The sequence below is a fragment of the Equus quagga genome, chromosome 1, assembly GCF_021613505.1.
Source record: "Equus quagga isolate Etosha38 chromosome 1, UCLA_HA_Equagga_1.0, whole genome shotgun sequence".
Classification (NCBI taxonomy): domain Eukaryota; kingdom Metazoa; phylum Chordata; class Mammalia; order Perissodactyla; family Equidae; genus Equus; species Equus quagga.
In genome coordinates this window covers 10,724,679-10,743,807 of record NC_060267.1, presented here as the reverse complement: position 1 = coordinate 10,743,807, position 19,129 = coordinate 10,724,679, and the positions used below count along the sequence as shown (strand labels likewise).

At 50.5% G+C, this 19,129-nt stretch overlaps 1 protein-coding gene across 1 annotated transcript; it reads right to left on the bottom strand.

The window, feature by feature from the left end:
* Nucleotides 1-27: 27 nt before the first annotated feature.
* Nucleotides 28-19,081, bottom strand: AVIL (advillin). Its single transcript, XM_046644700.1, has 20 exons — nt 18,189-19,081; nt 15,936-16,020; nt 14,572-14,646; nt 13,646-13,842; nt 11,852-11,960; nt 11,650-11,760; nt 11,144-11,346; nt 10,601-10,679; nt 10,381-10,479; nt 9,560-9,713; nt 9,357-9,457; nt 8,731-8,868; nt 8,468-8,626; nt 7,294-7,473; nt 5,712-5,857; nt 5,460-5,604; nt 3,799-3,987; nt 3,108-3,176; nt 2,096-2,212; nt 28-628 (listed from the first exon to the last, which is right to left on the bottom strand). The coding sequence occupies exons 2-20, from the start codon at nt 15,999-16,001 to the stop codon at nt 515-517; spliced, it is 2,451 nt and encodes an 816-aa protein (XP_046500656.1). The 5' UTR covers nt 16,002-16,020; nt 18,189-19,081; the 3' UTR covers nt 28-514.
* Nucleotides 19,082-19,129: the final 48 nt, after the last annotated feature.

Below are 19,129 nucleotides of genomic sequence, written 5' to 3'. Positions count from 1 at the left end.
CCAAAGCACTGAAACGAACTCCTCTCGTTTGCTCATACAGGTATCTGTATTTGAAAAGTTAAAAACCTCTGGCACATACAGATGTGGGCATTTGGATTTTGACTTTAGGGTACATATGTGAATAACTTCAATGATGTGTGAGTTAAATAGGTTTTGGGAATACCGATCTTAAAATCTAAAACAACTTAGGTCTTTGCCCCAATATTAAACACTTTAAACTTTTTTTTGTTCTCTTAGTTTTGACTTCTCAAGATTCATGCAGTTTTAGTGTTTTTTGCTGAGGCTTTAGCCAGAAGGCCTCAAAGATCAAGAAGTAGGTGGTTAACATTTTAGGTGTATAACAACTAAGGAAGGCAGGGATGAGAAAATGGAGAACATGCTGTGGTTTGCAGACCATACTGTATCTAAATTAAGTAGCTAGATGTTAGGCAAAAACTGGTAGATAAATTCTTTCTGTATATTGGCACTATCTGCTCTCTCCTGTGGTCTTTCAATAGGCATATGCTTTCTTATCTTAGAAAAGCCCCTTTTCTTTCTTCATTTGGAGCTGTTTCCAGCCAGGCAGAGCAGCAAATTGCCCTCTTGTGATGCCAAACACAGAAACAAAGTCCTGTTCAGAGAGGTAATTCTAGGAGAGAAAACAAAGTTTCTAGTTAGAAGGAAGCCATGGCACCCGTCAATGCCAACAGTGGTGGGAAGAGTGGAGCCAAGAGAGAGTTCTAGGTGGGTCCTAGAATGGGGAAGTAGGGTGAGTTTTTCAGAAAGTAAAGTAGACTTAAATTATTCATTGTAGGGTTCTTCAGGTTGTGGAGTCCCATCTTGGCCTGTGGAAGGACTGACGAGATTCACTTTTCTCACGGTCCCACCTGGCACCAGTTTCTTGCCAGAAGGACAAGAAATGAGTTATATATTGTGAATGAATTCTACACATTAGCTTTTGGCTGAATGGAGAACTGAATCAAGTGACGGTCTTCCTTGCTTTAAGCCCTTATCTGCTGTTTTTATCCAGGCATGTTCAAATGCAAGATCAGGTGGATCTTGTTGAGAGCATAAAATTCTAACATTTAATTGTTGATGCTTAATGAATATTTTCTATCCAAGTGAAATTATTATGATATGGCCTCTGTTTTCAAGAAAGTTGTAGTCCAGAAACTTAAGAGTTGGTTAGATAAAACACTGTGGAGAATCCAGAGATCCTTCCCAAATCAAATCCTTCAAGGGGAAAACTCATTCATTCATTCAATATGAATATGTTAATTCATTCAGCCAAAACTTAAGGAGTGCCTACTATCTGCCAGGCACTGTTTAAGGTGCTGAAAAGCTGAGAATATCGTGGTGAACAAGACAAGACAGACAAGGTCCTTGCTCTTAAGGATATCACTAGAGGGGGAGATAGGCAATGAACAGCATAAAGGGCCTGGAGGGGCTGAGGGAGACAGTGTCAGGTATGGTGGTCAAGGGAGGCCTTCCTTGGGAGGTGACATTGAAGCTGAGACCTCCGTAATGAGAAGGAGCTGGCTCTGATGATCTAGAAGGAGAGTGATTTTTCAGGCAGGAGCAATAGCAAGTGTAAGGCTCAAAGGCTGTAGTGAGCGTATTTGAGGACAGAAGAGCAGCCACTGGCTACAGGGTGGTGAGTGAAGAGGATAGTGGTAGGTGAGATGGAATCAGAGAGGTGGGCAGGGCAGATTGTGGAGGGCCTTGGAGCCCTGGGAAGGACTTTGGACTGCTTTCTACGTGCAGTGGAAAGCCAGTCGAGGGGTTTTAGATGGAACAGTGTCCTTTGTTTTAAAAGCCCGTTGGCTGTTATGTGGGGAACAGACTGTAGGGACAGGGGTATAGTCCATGATGGCTGGACCAGACTGGCAGCAGAGAGATGGAGAGGAGTGGACAGAGACTAGCAGATGGATTGATGTGGGAGGTGAGAAAAAAGAATCAAGAGGGAGCCCTAGGTTTTTGACTTGAGCTACCGGGTGGCTCAAATGTCTGTGGACTGCCTGCAATGAGCCAGAACTGTCCTAGGCTATCTACGGAGACGATGCTTTACTCAAGGAGAGCTCCACTGATGTCAGACACAGTTCCTTCAGCCACTCACCTCCTTTTTGGCAGGGTTCACATCCTCAGGCAGCTCCTGATTCTGATTTTTCAACAGAACTTCTATAGGGTAATATTTTGGCTCAGAATTCAGGGAGAAGGTTGCGTTCCTCATGTCCTAGGTAAGATAAGGTAAGAATGTAGACGCAGGGTAAAGGCCTGCAATCTGCACATTTGAAGTTCTCTGTGTATGATATTTAACATTTTGGTTTATACCACTTCACCCTTTGTAATCATCTTTTAGGACAGTGGTCCACAAACCTGGCTGCATGTCCGAATCATCTGGGAATCTAAAATATTCATATTCTGGGGTCTTTCTTGGGAAAGCTGATTCAGCTATATGGTAAATCCCATATAGCTAGTTTGGCATAAATGCTGTGCTTAAATCTCCTTTAAATCTTGTGAGCACATCTCTTCTCTGGGCACTTTTACTTAGGATCTACATTTCCAGCCTTTAAATGACTTCAAATTGAAGTCCTATTTTTGTTAAATACATTTTAGAGATGCTACATCGCCATTTGCTTTGGAATCCTGAGTTTGCAGAGCACGAAGGCAAGGCTGCCGCGTGGTTGGACACCCGGTGCCATGCACGTGTCCTTACGTTAAAGAGCTGTTGGACGCTCTCAGCCACTAAAATCATGGTAACGGCCTGAGTCTCTGTGGATCCACTGTCAGAAACTGATAAACGGATCATTTGGGTTGTTATTTCTGAAAAATACTGCCAGTCAATTTAGTCTGCCCTGAATGACAGAGTTGAATAATAAAACTAGTTTTTGTTATTATTTTTTAAACAGCAAGTCTCTTCTAAATTCTGGAAGGCAGTAAAATAAGGAACTTGGCTCTAAAACCTGCTTTTCTATTGATTAGAGCAATCTTTATATCAAAGTAGACCCCTAGAGTGATCTGAGAAGGACGTGAGGGGTTTCGCCCATGTGGCGCCTGTAACATTTGCTGTTTCCCTCTGACTCTGGCTGCCCATGTGACCTGCTTCTCCAAGAGCAAAGCGAGCTCACAGCAGTGATTCTCGTGATGGCAGCGGCGTCTCCCAGCTCTTCCTTTAACTGTTCATATGATTTCCCTGCCTGGAGAGAAGAGATGGAAGACACAGGATGAGGTGCTGCTCATAGGGGAGGGGCATCTCAAGCAGTGTCTGTACTTTTGGGAAAAGCAAAAAAGCCAGAGAAGACATTTCATGGATAAACAAAAATGAAAGTTCCCCCCTTCAGGGTCCATGCAGGGTTGGAAGGTACTACAACATGACCTGCATTCATTGCTGGCGTCCCCTCAATCCTCCATATGAGATATAAGACAGAGCAGTTGATAGGAGTCAGAAGACCTGGCTTCTTCATACTGGTTAATTGTGGCTTTAGACAAATAACTTCTCCTCTAAGCTTCCTCATCTATAACACGGGACACAGTGTCTGCCCTAGCTGTCAGGATGGTTGTACAGCTCAAAAAGATCGTATGTGTGGGTATACTTCATACACTGTTTATTACTTCCACACACTGCCTATTCCTGGGACAAGCTGTGAGTTCTCTAACTGGACTCAGTGCTGTCGTGGGTGGGAAAGAAAGAAAAGTAAACAGCAGGAGAGGGAGTCAGATACAGATTTACTCGGCCCGAGGGTACCCCACCTTCCCACCATGCTGTTAATGCTGAGCCCCCTGGCAGGACAAATGTCTTCCCATTCTCCCTGTTCTTACGCTCCAAATGTGAGAGTCCCAGGCCAAGAACCAGCCTGTGAAGATGGGAGGCTCGAAGCCCTGTTTAATGATCAGGATTGGCGTGTCGGCGTCTCGGCCGCTGGGGTGAGTGCTCAGGTACTCCTGGGCTGTGGCAAGGGCTCTCTCCTTCTCTGTGGCGTTGGCCTCAGCCCCAATCCACAAGAACACCTGTTGGGGTAGGGATTGCATATGTGTTAACGTGCCCATACCAAGGACTAAGTGCCAGATCTTATGCGCTGCCCTCAGCAATTCACAGCCTCAGCAGAGAAAGGATTTCCCAGAATCAGCTTGATTTGTGATTTTAATTGCCACATCTATGTCCCAAATCTCCATCTCGAGTCCTGAGCTCTCCCTCTGAACTTCAGCTTCCTGAATCCAGCTTCTCGCAAAACACCCGCTCTTGGTTGTCTCCAAACACCTCAAATAGAACACCCCCAAAAGTAGCTCTTCCTCTCTAAACTTGTATCTGTGTCTCCATTATTGGCGAGTGGCACCCACCCAGTCACCTAGGGCAGTAACCTGGGAGTCATCCTAGACATCCCCATGTCTACTGGGTCACAAGGCTGGCCACCTTACCTCCTATGCATCTGTCAAATCTGACACCAGCGCTTCACCCCTCCTCCACTGCTCCTGTGCGGACCCGCAGCAGCTCTCGCTATGACAATAGTCTCCTGACTGCCCTCCCAGTGTACACTTTTCGTTTTTCTCACGCCCATCCCTCCATCCCTCCTCTCCTACAGTTGCTGGAGTGATCTGTCTAAAGCGCAGTCTGATCATGTCACTCACCTGCCTAAATTTCAGTAGTTTTCAAGGATAAATTTCAAACCTCTTGACATGGTGGGTCAGGCGCATGCCTACTTCTTCAACTTCATCTCTAGCTCCTTGGCTCTCCTTACGCAATAATGCTATGTCTTGCAGTGCCCCGTGTCCTATAATATTTCATGCCTCACTTTCACATTAGTGCTGTCTCCTTTGCCCGGAGTGCCCCCTTTACCTGAGTAATGCCTACCCCTCCTTTGAGATTCAGCCTGGGAACCATCTCCTCCAGGAGGTCTTCTCTGAGCCCCTAAACTGTGTTGAGTGCCCCTAATTTGTGCTCCCATGGCACCTTGTATATACCTCCATCATGATAAAATGATGTTTCTATGTCCAGTGCCTACGTCGGCCTGTAAACTCTGACTGCAGGCCCTTCACCTTGGTGACAACACACCTAGCAGTGACTAGCATGGAGGAGGAGGAGGTGCCGAGTGTATTTGCTGAGCCAAACTGAAGAAAATGGGGTGTGGAGGAGGTTGCCTTGAAGATAGCCCTTCCACACCCCTTTGTTCCCTGTTCCCTATCAGGCCCATGTCTCTGGGTGTGGAGCCTGCTGCTATCCATCCTGAGAGAAAGAGGTGTATGATGAGAGGAGGGCCTGGTTTTCCCAAAGCAAGGTGGGAAAATTCCCAGGATGGTGCGTTTTAAACAACATTCTTTTCTCTCCAACCCTAGTGAAAAGCAGGCTCTTCCTTTGGTCACAACTGACTAGAGATGGTCCAGAGCTACCCCGGCGTTATTCTGGGGTGGAGGTACTACACAAAAAATAGCCTAGACTACGGGGATCTTTGTCATTTGTTCCAAGCTCCCTGGCTATGTCTTACCTGGTCCCAGGTATCCAGGAGCATCACATCACCGGGGTTCAGGTCATCCTGGGTGAAGTCTGTGATCTCAGTGACAATGAACCGGCCAGTCTTATTGGAGCATTCAAAGAGACGGGACTGGACATCTAGGATTTCCTGCTGTAGTCTGCAATAGAGTTCATTTAGAGGAACTGAGCTGCTTAGAAATCCTGTGCAGTTCACAGGCGTGGGAGGCAGGGGGCGCCCGGAGGAGGGGATGCTGTGATCCCGTACCTTTTGTCATTGGCATAGGGAGTTTTCCCTCCCAGCAGGTCCCAGAACTCAGCAGGCTCCTGGCCCTCGGCCACAGTGTTCTCAGTGCCGTCACAGAGAAGCCCAGCCAGCTCCTTCGCCACCGCCCGCTCGTCCCCACTCGACCCCTGAGAGTGGGTGAGGAGAGCACAGATGTTAGTCACACACGGGCACAGTGATGTGGGAAAGAAAGCTTCTGAGACTAATAGCTCAGTGTAGCCAGGATCAGCTACCAAGCCACAGTACCTCAGGACGAGCAGATGCATAAGTTTGTTCTAGTGCTGGGAAGTGGGGGAGACACGGTGTGGTGGCAAAGGACAGGACTAGACTCTGAAACCCACAGCGGATGCTGACAAGAGTCACCTTTGTTTTGGCTTCAGTTGGAATTTTAGCACCTACTGTTGATTTTTTTTTTAAGAAGAAAAACTTAAATTCATTTTTAAAATTACGTAAAGGATAATTCATTCTTTTTGTCACACAGTTCTATGAGTCTTGACAAATGCATGGAATCATGTCACCACCACCACAACAAAGATATAGAATAGTTGCCTCAACCCACCGACAGATTCCCCTGGGCTGCCCCTTTGTGGTTAAGCCCTCCCGAGTCCCTAACCTTTGGCAACCACTGGTCTGTTCTCCATCACGATAGTTTTGCCTTTTCCAGAATGTCATAAGTGGCATCATACACTCTGTAGCCTTTGAGTCTGCCTTCTGTCACATAGCATAATGCATTTGAGATTCACCCTTGTTGTTGTGAGTGTCTGTTCCTTTGTGTTGCTGAGTAGTATTCCACTGTATGGATGTACCACTGTTTCTCCTTTCTCCAGTTGAGTTGCTTCCAGCTTTTGGAGATTGTGAATAAAGGTGCTATAAACATTCGTGTACAGGTTTTTGTGTGAAGATAGTTTTTTATTTCACTTGAGTAAATACCCAGGGGTGGGACTGCTGGATCATATGGTAAGTGTATGTTTTATAAGAAACTGTCAAATTGTTTTCCAAAGGTCATATTTGCATTCCCACCAGCAATGTGTGAAAGTTCCTGTTGCTCTGCATCCTTGTCTACACTTGATATTATCAATTTTTTTTAGCCATTCTAATAGGTGTGTAGTGTGGTACCTCATTGTGGTTTTCATTTGCATTTCCCTAATGATTAATGATGTTGAGCATCTTTTCCTGTTCCATTCTCTTTTGTAAAACAATTTTAGTTTTAGTGCTTTTTAATGCAGATGCAATCTGAATTGACAAAGATCACATTTTTAGTGTTTTTGTTCAGATATGATTTACAATCTGCCAGACTGGTGTGGAAAGATCAGCTTATTCTGCCTCTGTCCATGCAGAAGCATATAGAGTGTCTCCTGGGTTTGAGCGGTGCTGTCGGTGAATTTCTAATTGGAGGCCTAATTGTGGGGAATGCTGGCAGTCCTTTTGTAGAGCCTTTGGAGGAAGGCTCCTCTTTTTGAGGACTGCTCCAGCCTGCTCTCCAGTTCCTTTGCCTTTGCTGAGGGGGGCAGGCACAGGGCTGGCTCCCCGGGGCTGGTGTGACCACTGGGCCCAGACATCCTACCTTGCCAAACCACAGGTAGTGCTCTGCCTGGGTCCGCAGCAGAAAGACATCATTGGAGTTTAGGGAGGAGGTGAAGGCTGGAACCTCCACTGCTTTGGCGTTAGATTTGTCATTTCCTTGAATCTGGAAGAGCCTCACTGGAGGATCAGGTTCGGCATTTCCCTTCCTGGAAGTCCCGCCCTAGAGGGAAGGAGGAAAGCAGAGTGTGGTTCTAAGGAGCACCATGTGAGCAGAGACTGGGCTAGCCCTCGTGGAGAACGTGGATGTATTTGATACCATCTTTGCCCCTGAAGAGCTTCTAGGCTAGCTGGGAGAGGTTGGGGTGAGCTGGGGTTACAGTACCAATAATATTCTCTTTCATTCTGAGACCTTTATTATATGCCACGCTCTATTACCTACATCATTTCATTGATCCTCTTTTTTTAAATTTTAAAAACTTTTCCTTTTTCTCCCAAAGCCCCCTGATACACAGTTGTATATTTTTAGTTGTGGGTCCTTCTAGTTGTGGCATCTGGGACGCCGCCTCAACATGGCTTGATGAGCAATGCCATGTCCGTGCCCAGGATCCGAACCGGTGAAACCCTGGGCAGCCAAAGCAGAACACGCAAACTTAACCACTTGGCCATGGGCCGGCCCCCTCACTGATCCTCTTGACAACTCTGTGAAGCAGGTGTTATCATCCCACGGTACAGATGGGGAGACTGAGGCTTAGAAACCTGGCTCATAAGTGATAAGACTAGGACTTAACCACAGGCTTGTGTGCTATCAAGCGTGCGACATTACACATTCCTGGAAGTGCTTCAGCCAGGGCTTCATGGAAGATGTGGGACTTGAATTTGAAGGGGCACACTTGGGGGGGAGGGTGGATGGGGCCTGTTAAGGCACACGTGAGGTCTAGTGAGGAGACCCACCTGACTGAGTGGCGTGTGTAGGTTAGGGAGCCCAGAGTAACTAACGCACCTGCACAGGTAACGTGGGTCAGCTTAGGAAAGACCTTGAACATTATTCAGGCAGTGGGGTTCACTTGAGTGTCTTAAAGAGACTGACCACCTTCTTGTCTATGTCTACCCTGAGCCCTGCTCCCTGCCCCTCCTCTCCTCTCCCGTAGCCCCCCGCGCACTTGTTGGTTCTGAGCGTTCCTGCTCATGGTGTGACTTTATCTGAGGGTTCTCACCTCAAAGATAACCAGCTTCCCTTTGAAGATGGCCATGAAGTGGCGGGGCTCCTTCCCCATGGCAACCCGGACCTGCACAGGGGCCCCATCAAACTGCTGGTCCAGCTCCACCGCCTGGTATGCCGAGGCTGCCAGCTCATCCTGTGAGGCGTGGCGGCCCTGCGGTGGTGAGAGGGGAGAGATAGGCCCCTGCTGCCCCCAACCCCACTCAGTGGCCAGAGGAGGCATCAAGCCCCAAAGCTGAGAGCCTACCCCAGGCCTACCTGCCAGATGTACAAGATGTAGTGTGGCTTCCCGCTCACCTCATACGTATAGAGAACCAGGTAGCAGTCTCCCCCATAAAAGAAGCCATACCACTGATGCTCCACGGGGACCAGCTCCAGGTTTTCAATTCTCCAGACCTGGCCATAGAAGGAGACACGATAACCCAGGGATGGGGGTCATGTTTGAAGAGACAACTACCTGAAGGGAACCGGGCCGTGCTTAACAGTAAATCCAGACGGATAAGGCACTACTATCTACTCAAAGTGCCCCTCCCCCGCCGGCTCTTCCTTCCGGATGGTGAGGGCTTGGCACATTTGCATGATTTGAATCCCGAGAACTGGATCGTCCCTGGTCAGGTGCATCCCCATCACAGCCCAGACATAATTTGAATGTATCTGCCAGGCGAGTTGTTGATAGCACACGGAGTATCTGCCTTTCACGTCCCTGAGGAATTGTGGGAAACCTCTGCAGACTCGACACCTCATAGAGAATACTCCCGAGGTGCCGGAGGTGAAAAGGAAAGCAAAGCAGACAGAGAACCACCCGCCGCCTCCTCTCCAGCAGAGCAGCCAGGAGGGCGAGTGCTGCCTGCCCACCTGCCCTGGGGTGCAGTCATTGGGCTTACCTCAACTTTGCCGTTGCCATCGTCCACCATTCTTTCCTGGGCAGCGACCTCTGGTTTGGCGTGCAGCAAAGTCACATCAAATTTATCCTGGAAAACTTTAGCTGCAGAGAAGGGGTTGGGAGAAACCCCGTGAGTGAAGAGCGTCCATGCCTGCCCTTCTAGAGAGTCCCAGCAGTGAGAAGACTATCTGGGGTCAATCTTACCGATTTTACCAACGCTGAACGTTTTCCCCAGGCCAACGGTCTGTTCCTTCACTGACCACTTCTGGAACAGCTGCTTGAACATGGCTGACTCGGCGCCATCGTTGACGGTCTCCACATTGGTGCTGCTGGGATAGCCCTTCATCTTGATGAAGTTCTGCAGACACCCCCACCCCCGAAAGGCAGGTCAGTCGGAGTGTGCTGGGTTCTTTGCTTGGCTGGTGGATTCACCCCTTTGAAGCCAGTTGGTAGGATTGCTCCCTTCTGGGATTGAGTCAAATTCTAACTCACTTCTGTCTAGGGACCAGGTTACCTGCCTCAAGGAAAGGACTGAGTGGGATATTTTGGCATCTTTTCATTGGCCTGTTAGGATTGTTACTAATTGTTTTTGCAAGATCATCTAGACAGTTCTTTCAGCGCTCACGTACTCTACTGACTGTCTCATGTTCTTTCGCCCGTTGACTGCTCTGTAAGTGCATCCTGCTTGGTTCATCTGCATGTGTCTGCACGATACCATAAGCTCCCTGAGGACAGGGCCATTAACCTTGCTATGTGATGTCCCCTGCAATAGGAACAGCCACCTTTTATTGAGCAGGTGCGTGTGCCAGGTACTGTTCTGAGTGCTTTACAAATACTATTTAATCCTCACAACAACCCCAGGAGATGGTATTAAGCCTGGATTCGAATCCCAGCTTGTTTGTCTGACTTTGACGTCCATGTATGTGACTGCGGTGTTAGATGCTCAAGTGCCTACTGTGGCTCTCTGAGCACATCAGAAGTGTTACAGAACTTTCTGGACAATACTGCACAGGTGTAGCTCCTACCAGGGCTTTAGACATGGCCGTCTGTTTCTCAACCTTTGTGGCTCCTCTTCCTTTCCACACGTAGATCTTGGTTCCACTTTGGTCCAGGATGTAGCAGTCCTGCCGCAGTCGGGGTAAAAGTGGTTACTGCTGCTCGAGGCCAGAAGGAGGCCTTTCCCCAGGGTCCGCCTCTCAAGTCTGGCCCCCAACCCCAAGCCAGGCCCACTCAAGCTCTACTTACATCATGGTTCAGTAAGTCCTGGACCAGAGGCCTCGTGGCTACCTCTGTGACTGCCAGCTGCCCAGCTGAGTCTGAGACACTGGAGAAGGGGAGAGGTGGGCCTGAGCATTCTCTTCTACAAAGCATGCTGTGGCTGATTTGAAATGTTCCTGGCTTTGTTTTAGTGTGGAGGCTCTGGGTGGAGTTGACCTTCTTAGGACAGGTGTGGCTTGCACGCAGATGGGAATGTGAGGGACTCTGCTCTCTAGATGAGACTTTTGTGCGTCTCTCCCAGACATTATCCCGCCCACATCCCTGGGCAGGTATAGACCCGAGTAAAGGCAGAGACTTCCCAAGAGACCGGGAAGAGTGGCCCCAAGAAAAGACAGTAGCTGCTTCCTTGAGTGGGGAGCACCAAGCTCCTTCTACAAAGACTAAAAAGACTTAAAAAAGACTAAAAGAAAGCTGGATGCCTGCACCCCAAATGAGGAGCCAAGCAGAAGTGCTTGGTTTTCTAGGGGACACCCTCTCCCTTCCAACCAGCAGCCAGATTTAGCTACTTACTGATACAACATGATATTTGATTTCTGCTGCTGATCTATGATCTCATCGGGGACCGCAGGCTTGATAACGGAGCGTCGGCCGAGGGTGTCCTGAAGGACCTTCATCAGCTCCGGGCTTGCCGCCTCCTTGTCTCCCTCGATCACTCCTATTTCAGCACGGCCCCCTCGCTCCCTGTCCCGAATATCCTTTGCCAGGAGCATAGCCTGTCAAAGAAGCCCAAGGAAGCTTTTAGCTCATCTGGGCCCCCGTTCCGCCTGACGGCTTCGGGAGGAGCAGCCTGGATCCCAGACATAGGAGTTATTCTGATGCTCAGGAGCCAGGGCAGAGTCTCAGACTGACGCACTTGGCCGGTCTCTAAAACAGATTCTACTCAAAAGCAGGGGTCCGGCTTGAATCTCAGAGAAGAGTCAGCGAGGAAGGAAGAAGGGAAATGCCCCTGAGAGAGTGCACATCCCTGACCAGGCCTGAGGGAGAGGCGGGAGCACCAGGACTGGAAAGAGCCACACCTTCAGGCGCTCCCCACTGTTGCTCTCGGGGCCGTTCCACTGGATGATGACCTTCCCAAGGTCCAGCAAGAAGACATCACCTCGGTTAAAACTGTCCCAGCTCATTTCCACCTGCCGATGAGAGAGGCAGACATTGTTCAGGAGGAATTCTTAGGCGCCAGCTGGAGAGGGCCTGGCCCAGGACAGACTGGGCAGGACTTACCTCGGTGGCCCTAATGTGCCTCTTCCCCTTCACGTGTAGCAGCCGCTTCACGTCGTAGGTGTTGGTCTCCACGTGCTTCATCCCAGAGGCCACACCCCCCTTCTTGTAGCTAAGGGAACAGCCACTCAGTTATTTATTGAACACCTGCTGTGTGCTAGAATCTGGGGGGACAGCTGTGAATTACACAGAAGCAGCCTCAGCCTAGGTGGGTGATGACAGTAAATAAGCCACGTGAATATAGATGGTATCTAACTGCTGCCACAGAAGCAGACTTGGTGACAGACTTTCTGACAGAACGTCAGGGCAGTCTTAAGATATGAAGAGGAATAGGAACCGACAACCAGAGGACTGGCGCTCTAGACAGAGGGGATGGGCAGGACAAGTCCCCACAGCACGGAAGAGCCGCTTGTGTTCTAGGAGCTGTCTGGATGTCAGCGCGTGACGGGGAGAGGGGCACAGTCGGGCAGCAGCAGAAGCCTTAACGACCCCAGGGCCTTAAGACCAACCGACTCCAGGAATCAGCTCTCCTGCACACCGCCCCCTCCCCCCAACCCGCCACGCTCACCCCAACCCAGCCTCCATCCCAGGCGTCCCGCAGACAGGCGCCCTGGAGCAGAGGCAGCGCCTTTGTCTTCGGGTTCACTGGTACTCAGTGTGGTGCCTTGTGCCCAGCAGGTCCTCAGTCAGTGGGGACTGCTGACCTGCAAGAAGCTGGCCTTGGACCAGCCTCAGAATTCTCGAGCTCATGGGAATTCCTCTTTTTGTTTTCAATCTCAAGTTCACAGTTTTGAGGTAATTTAGTTCCTTCGTTCATGGAACATTATCCCCATTGGCCGTTACAAGACCCCTTTCTTGTTTTAAGTGATTATGTATTCCCTGTTGTCTGCACATCCTACTGCCATTCTTCTCCCTAGTAGGCATCCATTCTAACAGTTTAACATCGATCTTTTTATTTCCATTCCAAAGTGTCCTATCATTTTGTGTGCATGTGTTTTTTTAAAACAGAATTGGCATTCTGGGGCCGGCCCCGAGGCCCAGTGGTTAAGTTTGCGTGCTCCGCTGCGGTGGCCCAGGGTTTCGCCGGTTCGAGTCCTGGGCACAGTCATGGCACCGCTCATCAAGCCGTGCCGAGGCGGCGTCCCAGATGCCACAACTAGAAGGACCCACAACTAAGAATGCACAACAATGTACAGGGGGCTTTGGGGAGAAAAAGGAAAAATAAAATCTTTAAAAAAAAAAAGAATTGGCATTCTGTTATATATTTCAAGTCTGTTTCTTACTGTGTTCACTAAGCACCGTGTTTGAAGATCTGTCCACATGTTAGGTGTGCATCTAACCCGTCGCCTCCAGCTGTGGCATAGTACTCCTTGGAGTTGGAGTATTTTTCCTGTCCAGTCTCCCAGTCATGGTCACTGTACATCGCCTGCAGCTTCCCACCCCCACTAACGATATTGCTGTGAATGTTCCGGTTCACGTGCCCTCATAGACCTGGGTACGTAAGAAGTCCTCTGAGTTATACACCCAGGAGTGGGATTTCCCTCAGTGGCCACTGACTTCTTCCTGCCATGCCAGTCCTCCCTGCCACCCGCAGGACACAGGGCTCCTGTTCCCCATAGCCTCGACAACACCTGGCACCACTTGCTCTCGAATCTGTGCCATTCTAATAGGCAAAGTGGGAGCTCTGCTTTGATTTGCATTTCTCTTATTACTTTCTTCACATACTTCTGGCCCTTTGGGTTTCCTCTTTAGTAAACTGCCACCGTTTATGTCCTTGCCCGGTGCATAACTACTCACATGATGCCCTGCTTGAAGTAGCCACGGAAGGTGTCGGACTCATGGTACTGGACCTCTCGGTGCTGCACGGGGCCGCCCCCCAGGTAGTCATCCAGCTGTGTAGTATAGATGGCCGCGCAGCTCTGCTCATCCTGGGAGGAGTCCTTCCCGATCCAGAAGTGGATGTCCTGGGAGAGGAGACTGCCCACTCTCCGGGTCTGGGAGGCAGCCGGAGAGATCCTGTCAGGGGCCAGCTCACCCCTCTTTGCTGCTGGCCCCTCTGGCATGGGAAGGAGGCAGCATAAAGTGGCTTGTGTCCTGTCCTTGGCAGACTCAGGGCCTCCCTCCCTCCCTGCGGTGGCCCATGTACACACCTGCTATGTGGTTGAAGCTCTGGCAGCCCAAATTCCTCCCTAGATCTGGGGCAAGTTGGCAACTTATTGTTCTCAAAATGACTGGGGACTGGTGGGGATCTGCCCACATTGGTCCGCAGCCTCACCCTGCCGCTGCTCTGCTGGCCTCACACAGCTGGCACAGTACCGGTCTGTCCATCTGCACCGCTCCTAGGATACTGTTTCCTCAACGAGAACAAGCACTTGGAGGCCAGAGACGGCCTTGTATTTATCTGGCCCTCCCTGACACCACGTCAGTCCGGGTGAATCTGGGGTCTGGGCCCAGGAGAGAGAGTGCTGCCTGTGGGCTGCTCGCTGCTGCAGAGGTTCAGCCTGAGGGCCCCACCCCCACCCTCTGATGCAAAATGAAAAACCCTGGCCTAAGAACGGCCTTTGCTAGTCAAACTGGAGGCCTGTTCTCTCTGACATTAAGGAATAATCAAGGCGGTACCAGGGCCTGATGAGCATCATCATCAGACCTCTCAGTGGAGCTCAAGAGCTGATTCCCAGGGGAGAAGCTTGTGGGAAAGGGGTGGCGGGGGGGCTGGCGCTCACCGAGAGGATGACGTAGCAGTCCCCCTCATAGAAGTTGCCATGGGCATTCAGGGGCACCAGCGCCAGCTCCATTTTCTGGAAGAACAAGGGGTGTGTAGAGGCTGCATTCCCTCCTCCCCTCCCCACCAGCCCCGCCCTCCTCCAACAAGCCTCCTTCTCCTCTCCATCATTTGGCACAGGCACCCGGGGAGATGTCCCCACCCATCTCACAGGGTGTGGCAGCCAGCCACAGGATTAGCGTGGCCACCCCTCTGGCCTCTGCCGAGCTCCACCGGCATGGCCCCGGGTCTGAATCTGGGTTCCTGTCTTCACCCCATCCTCCTCCCCACGGCCTCTTGGCTTGTCTTGCTGCACCACCTCCAGCCCTTCGCAGGGACGCTATCAAGTAAAACCCTGCCGCTGAACAGCTGCATCCGTGCCCCCAACACCAATGCCCCTGCTGACCACCCAGTACTGGCCCAGGTCTGAAAGCAGAACGCTGGGATTCTGTGGGGCTGTGGGGGGGTAAGAGCCGGTGGTGTACAAGGCTCCGTGACGAGTGTCCTGTATTTGGAGTCTGGGCCAGGGCCCTGATCTGTCACCTGTATGTATGCCTTGTCCTAGCAGAGACATTCATATGGCCTCAGATATGAAGTTTCATCACTATCTCCAAGTGAGCGAAACTGGCTGTCATACTTGCATGTATTCTATGTAAAATGTGTGTTAAATATACCACGATTTTTGAAACTCTTTTAGTACCTATTACTTTTGAAATTGACTGGGAAAGGGCTCTGGGTGCTCACAGCAGGGAGGTGGGGTGAGGAGAGGGGTCTCACACTGGCAGGTGGAGCTCCCAGGCCTGGGCAGTTCCCAGCTGCAGATTGCTGAAGCTGGGAGTCAGGCAGAGGGGCTCCAGCCCCAGCAGAGGGAATGAGCTGTGCCCAAATCTGCACAGTATCCACCCAAACCTCCCCTACCGCTTTGCAGGAGCCAGAGCCCTGAGGAAGACAAATTCCATTCTTCCGACAGAAGCAGCCAGGAGGCTCGGGGCTCCTGGGTGGGCCTGGGAGCCGCCCATCTCTCCAGGGCACTTAGTGGAAGTGCAGACTCACTGAGCAGATGGCTGGATAAAGGACAAGCTTATTTTTGCTTAGAGCCCTGCACTCCAGGGCTAGGAGCATTTCCTCCACCTGCCACCCACCTGCTTTGAACCCCCAGGAGGGGTCAAGGATAGGAACACATGCACTTTGATGTTGCCTCTCACTGTTCCGGAACCCCAGGCAGCAGACTAGGCTGGCAGGAGGGCTGTCACCCCAGCCGACTGGGCAACAGACTCCGCCCCCCAGATCCAGTGGTGAGGAGGGTGTGCCTCCAGCCCAGCTCACCTCTATTCTCCAGGTGATGATCCCAGGGTCGTTGCCCACAGCCCTGAAGGCGCTGCTCAGAGACATGGTGCTTGTCTTCCAGGAACTGAAACATCACAGAGCCAGCTAGGGTGATGCCTCTCGGAGCAGGCATTCGTCCAGCTTTTCTCCTAAGTCACTTCCCAATCTCTTGTCAGCCATCCTGCCACGTCCTTGTGGTGCATCCCTGCACTATTTCAGCAATGGGGGAAATGACTTGTTCAAGTTCACATCATAAGCCTGGATGGCCCAGGGATCTCCAGGGAAGTTCTGCTTCCCACTTGCCACTTCCCTTGTTAAGAGCTCTGGTAACAGCCACGGTTATCTACTGAAGGGGTGGTAAACATGTTAGGTCCTCCATTGATCCACTTTCTCAGTTAATTCTCATAAGCGGAGTATATTTTCTTTATCAGATGTCATAGGAAAATTGAGGTTCAGAGAGGTTAAATAATTTGCCCAAGGTCACGCACTAGAATGAAATCCGTATCTGATCCTAAAGCCTGGGCTTTTAGTCACTTTGATGTGCCACTACCCTTCCTAAACTCATTTAAATTCAGCGACAAATGGAGAGCAAAGCTTATGTGGGAATAAATATTTCCAAACGGGGTTGGAAACTTCTCCCACTCGCTTTCCCTTTGACTCTTCCCGGATCCCCTGCGCGCCAGGTCCGCTCCACAGGCAACTCTTGGACTTTCTCTTTGGGCTTTTACTTTCCAGATTTTTTAAAGTAAACTATCCTAAAACTCAAGTTATCAGTCCTGCTTTTGTCACATGACTAATATATTCCCTATGCCTCACAGAAGAAAAGGGAAAGTACACGGCAGGGCCAGGCTGGGTACCGGTAGGGGAAGGTGGCATGGCCTGGTCCGCCTGTGGGCAGATGCCCTCCTCGCCCCCCCCAACTCCCACAGACCCCAAGAAGCCAGCTGAGCCGTGGCACCCACAAAGCAGGGTGGGGAGAGGGAGGGAAGAAGCGGTGGAGAGAAGTCCATGCGGGTTTCTATTCAAGGCGTGTCTAGGGTTATCAAGCACCTACACCCGTCCATGGTCACCCAGGGGCTTTATAGAACTGCAATGCCTGCTTGGTTCTTGCTCTCAAGGAGCTTGCAATCTGACGATCATACGCCTAACTGATGGAAGCTCCTAAGAGGCAAAGGAAAAAGGAAGGGCTTGACGGATTTACATATGATAAAAACCCACCCAGAAAGGACTGGACGGAGAGTTGCTATTTGGAAGCATGTTGCACTCATTCAGAGGAGCCTGTCTGTCACTTTTTCCTTGAGCCTCCCTGGAAGAAGCCAGGGTCGGCGAATATGGGCCATTATCTAGTACGGCCTTTGGCAAAAACACAAGAAACAAGCTGCCTTTGTCTCCTGCTGTCGCAGGACTACAGCAGAGCGATGGCGTGGAGCAGCCGATGTTTGGGGATTTCATTGGATAACTTGCGCGGCCTCACCCTGTGCTGCTAAGAACTGCCGGGAAATATTTATTCAGGTTTTCTTCAGACCCTAGATTTCAGTCACTAAAGGCAAATGCCGTGACCCAACTAAGGGAAGGGGACAAGGGCCAATAAATTCCTTTCTTGGACACAGAGCAGTGTCCACCCAGTAAAAGCCACGCCGACTGGCAGTCTCAGGGCGAAAGCAGGCCCGTTTCCCAGCAGGACCTCTCCAGGCAGGAAAAGGCTCCCTGGGCCAGGCTTCCCCAAATGCAGGAGAGGACATGCTCAAAGAAGGGACTTCCTGCCATACCGGAACCCCCAGAAAATGTACTTCCATCCATGACATCAAAGTCCCCAAGCTCAGTCTCTCCCCCTCTCCTCCCCAAGTCCTACTATTAATTCAGCACCCTTTGAGGTGACTGCAGAAACTCCTGGGGAATCCCCAGGTTCAAAGCCAGTGTTCCCTAATTCTTACCGAGATACCCTTAGGAAGAGACCCCCAAGCAGAGGAAGCTGGTTTTAACTTCTGTCTTGTCCCACACCGTCTTTCTGAGATAGGTGAAAGGGGTCTTCTCCATCTTTCCCAGCTTTTGAAGATGTGCCCTTTTCTGTTCAGTGGCCTCTAAAAACGCCCTTGACTTCTCAGCAGCAAGTTGGCAAAACTAGTCACAACTCTTAGTTCAACCCTTTAAAAGCTTCATCTAAGACGACAAAACTGGGAAATTTCAACCTCCTCTCCCTTCCCTTTCTTTCTTGTTTGGCAGAGTAGCACTCAAAAACCAAACCAGCCTTACCTTGTCTCCTCTCCCACTGGTCTTCCCACTGCGCTGGTGAGGAAGCAGCGGTGGGATGGAAGAGCCACCCCAAAGTGGGAGGCTCCAGGTCCTGCAGCGTCGGCTTAGCAATGGCTGCACAGACACTGTCTTATATTTGCTTGTGTTTGCATCTTAACCACATTTTCCTTGTCCTGGCCAATCACAGCCAACCCAGCCCTGGGCTTCACTTATTCAAATCAGAGGGAAAGCTTTATCTGTTCCTATTCAAAACAGCATAAACAAGAGGTGCAGACTTTTAAAGGCTTCTTTTAACTCCAGCTCCACGCCCCGATCTAATTGATTTTTGAAAAGTGTACAGCCCATCAATAATGCAAGAAAGAGAATGGGAGGATATGAAATTTGTCATATTGTAGAGATGAATGCATTTACGCTGATGACAGGAGGCAGGGGCTGGAGCCACCCACTGAGTGCCTGGTACATCCAGGCTGGCGAGCCCTTCCTGAGAAGCTTCTGGGCACTTTTTAGCGGGAGGGAAGTCTAAGAGAGAGGCCAGCAGTGTGTTACTAGACCAGTTTTGCTCCCTGGGGTCATACGTCAGTGCAGTCAGTATCTGAGTGCCTACTATGTGCCAAGAACCACGCTGGGCTCTGTGCTCTGGGCTCCTGGTTTGGGAGAATCAGGACAGGCACAGAGAATAAACACTCCAAGGCCCTTGGGGTTTCAGGTTCATCCCCAAATGTCAATAGGACAACAAGCATATGCTTATTAAGCACCTGGATGGCAATGGAGTTGGGTCCAAACAGAAGCCAGGGAAGAGTTAACATAGCCAGACTTCTGTGACCTTGTGCAGAAGCCCGGTGCTGAGTCCACAGCCGGCCTCCCAGCCGGAGGCTCCGGCCTGCCCAGCCTGGGTGCTCCAGCCTCATCACGACAGATGGGTTGCGCAGGACGAAGGGTGT